The sequence below is a fragment of the Brassica napus genome (genome assembly GCF_020379485.1).
Source record: "Brassica napus cultivar Da-Ae chromosome A5 unlocalized genomic scaffold, Da-Ae chrA05_Random_21, whole genome shotgun sequence".
Classification (NCBI taxonomy): Eukaryota; Viridiplantae; Streptophyta; class Magnoliopsida; order Brassicales; family Brassicaceae; genus Brassica; species Brassica napus.
The window spans coordinates 3,347-13,770 of NW_026014016.1; the positions used below are offsets into that span (position 1 = coordinate 3,347).

The window sequence follows — 10,424 nt, forward strand, 5'->3', positions numbered from 1 at the left end:
ACAAAAAATCATCAATAAAAAAATAATTCTTCATCTACAACAAGAAAAATAAAAAAATTATAAACTATAATTTAAATTAAAAAAACCTAACATTGGAAAAAACAAGAAGTTAATGTAAAAAAAAAAACCGACAAATATATTATAATAAAATAAATTTATAAGACAGAAATCTCTAGTTATTATAATTTGAAACAAATTGTGATAGGAAACAAAGATTGAACCAAACGAAACTCGTTTATACATCAAACCGAAAAAGTGAAAGAAGGTAAGAAACAAACAACACACAAAGTCCACATAACATCATTGCCAAACGGAAATGATGTTTTTATTATTGAAGAAGCAAAAAAAAGCATTTTGAAGTAAAAGAGGTTTTAGTTCTTGTTGGCGATGAAAAGTCCCCACTTCTGCTCACCCGAAGCACTTCTCTCCAGCTTCGCCTTCCATCCTCCAACTATGTCCTCATAGTCCTCCTGTGTTTATTTTATAAGCTTTGTTAGATACTCCAAACGATAAATCAATAGATACAGCTTCGAATGTGTGTTTTATGATATATGAAACTTTTTGGAAACAAAAAAGATACTGACTTTGGAGAAGTCGGAGATGAACTCTTCCTTTCTTTCTCCCCCCTCTCTAGTTCACGTCTCAGGACTTGCATAAACTGTATTATCCAAAACACCCAAAAAAACAAACTCTGTTAAGAACTGATAATCCTCGGTTTCCAAAATGTTAATATTCATCTACCTGATCAGTACGGTCATCTGCGATCACATCGTTAAAGCCTGCCTCTTTTAGCATCTATACATTGAATAGTTGCGTTAAGAGTTACTGTTTTTTGAACACACAAGAAAATCTTTGACAAAGAAAACAAACCTGCCCATAAGCTTGAACATCATGGAGATCATATCCTCTCTGTTTAATGTACTCAGAAAACTCAGGAGATGGAGTTTCCGAGCTCTTACAGTAGTCGCTGATGAGCACTTTGCCTCCCGGTTTAAGCCACTTGAAGAAAGTCCTGAACAAAGCTGGTTTGTCCTGTTAAATAAGATTGACAGAACGAGTTAAGCATTCACAGTGATAAACTTCCAAGAGATAACACTGAGAGAGGTAAAGTTTCTTGTACTTGGATGTGCAGAATAGTGTCACGGCTGTAAATGACATCGAACGAATTCTCAGGGTAATGTTTTGTGGTGCAATCCGCGACCTCAAACTCAACCGAGCAGTTGAGTCCAATAGCACGTTCCAGTGCGAACGAAATCATGTTGACTGAGAGATCGATACCAACGACATGAACATCGAAGTTCTCAGCCATGTAGAGTCACCTCCACCAATACCACAACCAACATCTAACACTTTCTGTCCTGGTTTCAGATCCATTTTCTCCACAAACTCTTTGGTTGTCTCTGTCACAAGAAACATAACACAAACACATGTGAGTACTGATCGTAAAAACACAGAACATCTCCACACCCACAACACAAGCAAAAGCAAAAGCAAATTGGGATCTTACCGATTCCACCAGTGCTCACAAAGCCTTGTCCAAAGACACGCTCATAGCGTAGGATCCCACTGGATTTGTATTGAACATTGTCCAAGAAACGTTGGAAGCCTCTGTCATTCTCTGAGCTGACTTTCTGCCAAATCCAGCAAATCTGCATAGAACATCACAAAGAGTGTTATCAATGGTTAAAGATGTCGGAGTAAAAGGAAATAGATAATCCTGATAGACAGAGTCTTAGTTTTACCTGGTTCTGATTCTTCTTGTTCTTCACATAAGCTCCAATGCACTTTTGCCCGATCATAGAGAGCTCAAATGAGTTCCCAGCAGCATCTCGTGTCACACATTCTTGAAATACCTGCATTTATTCACCAGCATAACCTCTACGTGAGTGAACTTCATTTATTCACCATACACGAAGGCACAATAACATTTACGTTTCAGTGAATCAAGTGGTTATATACCTTTATTCTTCAATTCAAACCACTGAAAACTCTAATAAATCTCAAACATATTCTTAAGCATAGGCATTCTAACTATTTTTAACCCGCTAAACAAATGAAATTACAGTTCTGTAAAAAGTAAAAAACTTGGTATAGAAACGGGGTTCACGGTAGTGAGTGGGGTTGGATTTGCGCTTGCTGTCACCAGATTGGTGGAAGCAAGATTCTCGGAAGAAAATGTATCCTCCAACTTTGATCCAACCAAACCATCCTTTCTACCAAAAGCTCCACCTGCACCAAAACAAAACCATTTAAAAAAAGAAAACTTACTTGCTTTCTCATTGATAAAAAAGATGATGTTTATACCTCTTTGTCAGAGAGATACATGAGAAGCCAGTTGGAGAAAATCAAGTCAATGGATCCATCAGTGATGTTCAGGTCAGGGGATGTAACATCAGCACACATGAACTTCACATTCTTGTAATGCCCATTGACACTCTTATTCTGCAGTAACATTGTAAGGCCATGAGCAATTAGGCATAACAACAAGACCTAAGAAGGTGAATAAAAGTAGTAAAAAAAAAAAAAACCTTCTTGATGACGCTATCAATGAAGTCAAGAGCAATGAGTTCACCAGCCTTCTGAGCCAATTCACCAGTGAACCGACCAATACCAGCTCCAAGCTCCAGCACCGACTTGCCTTCATAGGGTGGAAGCAAAGAGAGCACCTGCAATAACATTAAACCAATCAAATCAATAAACAAAGTGGTATCATCAATCCAAACCAGAGCTATTAAACTGAATCACACTAATATGAATATATTTAATCAAAAATATATATAGGTTAGTTAGACCATCTCCAATGGCTTAAGTAACTCTATATAGAGTTTGAGTTTACTCCAATCGTAAACTATTTTAGAGTAGAAAATAGAGTGATGAACAAAAAAAAAAACAATAGAATACCATGGGAGCATTTTTTACTCTAACTCTATTTTAAGTGAAAAATAGAGGGGATTGGAGATGCTCTTTACCTCAGGGCGTTCTTCCTTGTCGAGATCAGCAGCACGAGAGTCGAGCATCATAGCTTCAACAGTGAGATCAGCTGAATGCTCAATCCAGTAACTCTTCTGGACGTCACGCTCTGCTTCTGCTCCCACATTATTATTTCCATTATTAATAAACAATCCAAAATCAGATTTCAACATTCTCTCTAGTGTTTTTTTTTTTTCAATTTAAATTTGCGAAGGTTTAATCATAAAAGCCGATAAATCATTTCAACAACGTGATTTTAATCTAGAGAAGGAAACCTCACCGTACGATGCTGCCATTGTGGGAAAGGTGTTCGTCGGGGAAAAAAGAGGGAAAAGATGTGTTTGCGAGAGAGAGATGGTTTTCAGTGGCCTTCGACGGCGAGTCTGGATCGGGAGAAGCTTCTTGATCTACGGTTGACGGATCGGCCTCTCTGCTGCATCAATTCGCAACTCGGGAACAAAATGTATTTTGAGAGAGATGTGTGTTGAGGGTTTAATGTGGGTGAGAGAGAGAAGCTAACTGCGCGCCCGATTTTATAGGGAAACGGTGACGTCGTTTTCGAGGTTGGCTCCCCCCTTTACTGACTGACGACTGTAAATAAGTAAAAACAAGAAACACACGCGTTTGGTTACAAATTGAACCAAAGAGTTCTTTTGGTCAAAATCTACTTGTAAATTTTAAGTAAATGTAATGTGATCTAGTCTTTTATGTTGCGGCTTATATTTTTACTTTATAAATACGTTATATTTTATATATTTTAATTTATACAACAAATCTTCTTACATATTTGAATTTAAATATCATATCTTTACCAATAAAGTAGAATTTTTTTTATCATTTTAGGGTACTTGTCGCTCTGTCATTTGCTGAAGGATGTTTTCGATCTGGGCTTTTTCGGGTTTTTGGGGTTTGTGTTTTCTGTTTATGATGTTTTCCGATTTGAGTATGTTACCTTAACCTTCCGTAGACCAAAACATGACACATGTCCCCTTAAAACTAATGATTTTGTTGATTTGAAACTCTTAAAAAAATGTGTCAGTTATTTTACTTTTCATTTTTTCAACTATATCAAAATGAAATAAAAATAAAAAGAAAATATAAATTCTTACATTTTTCTTAATTTTGTCAATAATTTGTGTTCAATAAACAACATTATATTTGAATTTTTTAAAATTTGTATATAATTTTAAATTTTTAGTAACTTTTTAAATTTTTATAAAAATTATATATTTTTTATTGACATCTTTCCAACCCCTAATATTTAAATATATTAAAGTGGCGTTTTTAAATTTACTAAAATGGTGGTCTAGTGGTTTCCACTATAGGAAGAGTTGTCCTGTTGGTCTAGGCCAGGGATCGATTCTCCTCTAGTGCAAAATTATTAGCTCCACATGTGGCCACGCGGATATGGGCCCATGCTTACGCGCCCATTTGAATACCCGGAGAGGATCATCCGTGGATTGCACCTCCCACCCGGGAGTTAGGTCTGTGTCTTTAATAGACCCGGGTTTAACCCTTTTTCTTAGCAAAAAAAAAAAAAATTTACTAAAATGGGTGATTTGAGAAAAAAAATATAAACCAGCTTCGAAAGGGATGGCAGTGAGACGAGCATGTGTAGAAATGAGAGACATTGTGGACTATGTTACCCTTTGGTGGATGTGTGTATTATTGGTGGGACTCAGTAATTATTTTGGACAAAAATCTAGTGTTTGCATGCAAGTGTGGTCTATCTCCTGTAGGCTCTAGTGACATCTTTTCAGAAAAAAGGAAATCTCAGTTGATAGGCATTGGCTAAAAAGTAAAAACGTTACCGGAATTCAGAACATATACAGTTTTCTTTTTGAAGAGTATGAATGGAAGTTTCTTGGAAATGAGTTTCAGGTCAAACGAATTAAACAATACTAAAAAGGTTTGTAAAACTAAATGAGTAATTTGGGAGAGTTGGTGGAAGGGAATCTCTAGATCGTTCATAGGGAACCGTAATTTAGGGTCCCTTGGGATCTCTATCAAACATAAAAAATTAGAAACAGTATACTATACTCGAATCTCTTTTACTTTTTTCGTAAATAGCAAGAAAGACGCTTCAGTGTCATCACAGTCACTTGACACACTACTGATGGTGATCATCAAGACACGTTGTATTAAAGGACAACAATGGGTTCACGTGTTTTGTCGTTTTCAGCGATGGTGGATCACTCATTATAGTACACCTGGATTCTCTTCACCTAATATCTCCGTTGTCTCTTTTCACTTCGACCCCATTATTTCATAGTATAATTTCTTCATGAGATTCAGAGTTATTTTTTTAGAGGTGAATCTTGTTCACTACATTTAATCACATATGTTCTGCTTCAGCAATCAGCACCGTAAACATTAACTTCTGATATCAGTTGTCGAAAAAGGCGTTGCGGTATCCATGTGAATGGTACCATGCTGATTTTTAATTTTATTAAAACGTTTATGGCTGAGTTTGGATCATTATCTGTTCTTTTGGTTGATATTAAATAATGAAAATATATGAACATACAAGCATCCCAATATGTGTGTATGTGTAACTGTATAAAAGCATATAAATAAAATCAGTTGTTCGTGTCAATCAAAGGATTTATTCGAGGCACATAGCTAACCAAATATACATGGACAATATATAGGACTCGATCACCATTTGGGAACAAAACATCACTCACGCTCTTAATCCTCATACTCTCATGCATGGATTAATATGCGTTTTCTACTTTCAAGATGGTATGTTCTTACTTTTGATTTTGACTTTTATTCTCAAAAAGTAAAGATGATTAATAAAGAAAAAGTAATTCATAGACCCTTGGAGCCAGGGAGGTCAATCCACTGAAGCTGAGCCTCGACCTCTCCACATTCAACGTGACGTAATCTGAGAACGAGATCCTGAACGAGCTTACCGTCGACCCAAGTGACTTTAGACTCCTCAGCTAGACAGTTGCGACGACAGGGCTGAACCGTGGTGACAATGGTTCCACTAGGAAGACCGTCAAGGTGCATTTTTTAAAGCCTCAATATACGGCTTTATCTCGAACTCTGCATCACCCATCTTGTCGTCCTTGCTAAACATGTCGTGGTCGTACACCGTCTATATACAAAACATATTACACATATGGTCCATAATAATAAAATTTTAAAATATGATTTATATGAAAAAACATACCAAGAGGACGGTAAGAGTGGGGTCTGTGACGGAGAGAGTCAGATCTTCATTCCATTCTGGATTTACGTCTTTGTTGATAACACGAGTCTTCAATTTCTGCAACCAAAGAAAAAACAATTAAGTTAAATATTTGCACGTATGAATATTTGTGATACTGTAATATCAGATGACCCTGTTTGCCCATTTTGACAACGACGTAAGGGTCGCTGCTATTGATGTCACGGACGGCGAGGTTGACGCCTCGTTTGATGCGGATTCTAAGGAGTCCCAAAAGATTGTTCATAGTGAGCCTGTCGTGGTCATCTCCCTTTGATTAATTTTCTATATATTGCTCACTCTCTACGAATCTTTTATCAAAGCTTCCACTGCAACACAAATTTTCGTTTTATTTTTATTTTTATTTGTTTTCTCTCCTCCTCTTAGCTCTGTGTTTCTCTTAGAGCGAAGCGTTTGCGGGGAGGAGATAACTGCAGTGAAAGAAATGGATACAACGATGTATATTAAAGGGATGACCTAACTTCACATTGATTTGAAGACGACCGTGAGTTTCGGTATCCGTTGTTTAGGATGAACGTTAGTTTTGGGAATCCAATTTTAGTGAACGCTAAAACTCCGTTACAACGGTAATATTTTGATTCCATTTTCGGCGAAGACTCTCGCAAAGTGTATCTAAATAGAGTCCCTAAATATGCGAGGATTGTAACAAAAATTGGCCTTTACTCTTGGATACATCTTAAAGGAACATACGTTGCGGAATGACGCTTGAGAACGGACAAGCTTTCACTGGAATACCTTTCGCAGTCTCTCGGCTGATAGGGAAGCTCTCTTGTTGTTTGGTTCCAACACCAGCGCGTGTCTGAAATCTGCAGAGTTTACCAAAAAAAAATTAATATTTTTTACCTATTAAGACGAAATAGTTTAGATCTTGGTTCTTTAAAGCTTACCGTCCATGGCTTCCTTGTACTCGCCTAACATTTCTTGCGGTTCCTCTTCTTAAATAGGCTTTCACATTCTGACCAAAAAGAGGAAACATTCTGTTGAGGTTCAAGGCAAAGAGTGTTATTACTAAGCTAGCTCCAGTTGTTTAAAGAAAGTTACCTTCTTGTCGAGAGTGATAGCTTTGGTACAATCTTCTTCGGCCAGAAGAAAGCTGTATGTATAGGGTTTTATCAAGCCAATGTCACACACAAACATATCTGACTTAGAATGGTTTTTAAGAAGCAGAGAATTAACTTACCTTCCAATTTCAAGATATGCAGCAGCTCTGTTACTGTAATACGTAGCATTTTTTTCACTCAGCTTAATAGCTTCTGAGTATAGACCTATAGCTTTCTGCCACTGTTTCTCTTTAAAGCTTGGTTACCCTGGTTTTACAAAATCAACGAACAAAGAAAATAACAAATGAGAACCACACTAGACAAAGGATGACAATGCCATTTGGATAATTAATAGACCTTCTCTTTGGCAATTTCAGCTGACTCTTCTAGGCTGATGGTCTTTTTAGATGATTTAGGATCGGCAATAATACTGGAGTTCTCTTGCAAAGACAGCATACATTGTCTGCACTGTATCTAGTAAAAAGCGGTCACCACCATGTCTTGCTAAGAAAGAAACTGAAACAGGGCACTTCTCGTGGTGTCCCAGTGGCACAGTCACCTGTATTATCAGACCAATAAATGTTCAAAGACACATAATATGTGAACTGCGTTTGCCCATTTACCATCGTTTTTTTTCACTGGAAAGGACCAAATAAGAGAGTGAGATCTAACCTGACAACAACCCGATATGCTAGCAATGCTAAGAGAGACTGGAAGCTCGGTTTTGATAGTCTTCGGAGATTATCTCTTTGCTACCAAGTTTTGGAGGAAGAGTTGGCATTGTTGGGATAACCAGAACGCCATCATCCTGACCATGGAAACAAACACACTTAAGCTTAGTCAAGTCACTCTTAACGAAAGTTGCTCAAGTTGTGGAGATAGCATGGAAAGAGCATGAATACCTTGAGAAGTGAATTAATAGCCACTCGTGTCTGGTTTCTAATTGTATTCAGATTCTCAATTTCTTCATTGGTTAGTTCTGCGTTGTCACACACTTGTGAAGAAATCACAGGACCAATAGCTGGCTTCACTGTATTGATCCAATCCCCATGGTTTTGAAGAAACTCATGCCTACAATACAAGCCAAGATCGTTTTTAAGAGTTCAGAGTCGAGATTCTCTCATCCTCTGATGGTGAATAAACGACAGGCACACCTTTGAAGAAGCTGCATGACATTTGCTAGTAGCCTCGATGTTGGGACCTTCGTGTTAGCAATGGCTTTCGTCCTAGTGAACTCTTTCAAGCTAGGAACTTTAGATTCAATATAGTTCTCCAGGCTCTGATGCTTCAGCGATTGTTCTGAAATAAAACAAAGGATATCTCAATTATAATCAGGATATATGACGACGGAGGTACTTCAAGAAGAGCAAAAGCATACTTCCGAAGAGCTTTTCAGCTGATTTGGTCCCACCTGTGTAATCCGGTCCACAGGGATCTTTAACAGCTGAAAATAGTCGTCAGCTACTATGATTTGCCTTGGATTCCGTTGTGGGCAAATGGAAGGTGCAAGAGTACATGGCCAACGCGACGTAGGTGTTTGGATCACGATCAAACCATCTGAAGAAATATCTATTGATCGAAGAACTAATAACCGCTCATATAATAGTGCTTAATGTAATTTCCATATAAATGAAGTCATCTTGCAATATAAGTATTGACAATCAAAACTGCTATATATAAGATCCAATTATTAGACCACAAAGGTCTAATTGACACATGTATAAGTATTCATACCAACAGAGTCAAGACTAGAAGATACTGGTATGATCCCTGTGTTTGAAATGGCCCCTTTGGAAGATTTGAATCCAAGAACGCCACAGTATCCAGCAGGCACTCTTACCCACCAACTGTGTCGATTCCTGAAAGATGCAAGTCATCAGACCATATCTATTTAAAATGAACAAGAACCAGTAAACGGTTGAGATTCTAGAGATGGATGGAGAGGCCAATGTATAGACAATAAGATACTAAATCAAGCAACTTATATTAGAGGCCAATAAGCGAAAATGAGCGTGATTATATATCATTATGCTTATACAGAAAATTGGGGGATGTGATTCTCTCTTGAAATCTCCCCGTCTCTACTATAATTCGAAGTTTATGAAAGCGTGTGATATGGTTCAGTGATTCATACAACCCGATTCTGAGCTTTCACTATATCGTTTACGATGAAAGCAAAATGAATGCAGAAGTAGTGTTCTTATTTATGGTGATAACATCATCTTGTTTAGAAAAGCAAATGGTGGCAGCTTTGATGAAAATGTCATGTAAATACTAGAACAAGTTTAGGATATTTTTAGGGCCTTCCTAGAGGAATATAACGTCAAACCATGTTTTTGTTCTCAAAACTTCTTTCCTATCTCGCACACCACATTGTCCTAAAGAGGAAAAAAAAGTATATACAGAACTCACCTAAGGCAAAATCGCACAGCGTTAGTAGCAACGGCAACAGCAGCTCCACTGGAAGCGCCCCAGGAATACGATCATGAGCAGCAGGATTTGTGGAAGACTCGTAATGCTTGTTTTCTCCACTGATACTGAAGAAAACAAAGGGGTCAAAATGCTTGAACCACAATCGTAACGCTTGTTTTCTCCACTAAAAAATAATAAAAAGTTTCACACTGGAAGCCCAAACTAACATGTCCTTTTCTGATTCCAACAAAGTTAACAATCTCACATTATTATCGAAGGAGAGACAACCTAAAGGCAAGTTCATCGACAACAGTTTTGCCAAGCAAGTAGCTCCGCCTTCAACAAGAGTTGAAACCACAGGACACGTGAAGAAGCAGCTTCATGCGTCTGACCCAATCTGGATGACCAAAGCCAGTCACGTAGCCTGTACATCGAATCTGGAAAACAGATGAGAACGAAAAGAAAGAGCAAGCTCAGCATTTTGAACCTTTTGCGAAGTCAAAAGAGTTCATACAAGAGAATGAGATTATGAACATAAATTAGATAGATATATACTAATCAATCAACATATCCATAGTTCTGTAAGTAGAGGTCAAACACTCTCTACGGCAATTGGAAACCATCTAAGCTGGTGATGAATCCAAACTTACAACTTAAAGATCCAGCCCTAGTGTCTAACGATGATAGTAACAATTCAAAGATTCATATCTCTATATTCATTCGCAGGTGATATCCATTGAAACAATACATTAGCTTATAACAAC

General features: G+C 37.5%; 1 protein-coding gene and 2 pseudogenes across 1 annotated transcript; all 3 read right to left on the reverse strand.

Moving 5' to 3' along the window:
• Positions 1-355: 355 nt before the first annotated feature.
• Positions 356-3,494, reverse strand: LOC106452046 (phosphoethanolamine N-methyltransferase 1). Its single transcript, XM_048770517.1, is given in 15 exon segments — positions 356-470; positions 585-616; positions 619-658; positions 742-795; positions 871-1,032; positions 1,121-1,314; positions 1,317-1,400; positions 1,508-1,649; positions 1,743-1,853; positions 2,085-2,201; positions 2,203-2,229; positions 2,305-2,442; positions 2,529-2,666; positions 2,970-3,085; positions 3,251-3,494. Coding segments are annotated over 15 exon segments (1,470 nt in total). The 5' UTR covers positions 3,267-3,494; the 3' UTR covers positions 356-371.
• Positions 3,495-5,758: 2,264 nt separating this feature from the next.
• On the reverse strand, positions 5,759-6,454 carry LOC106453979 (annotated as a pseudogene).
• Positions 6,455-6,675: 221 nt separating this feature from the next.
• Positions 6,676-10,132, reverse strand: LOC125594242 (annotated as a pseudogene).
• Between the last annotated feature and the right edge of the window lie 292 nt (positions 10,133-10,424).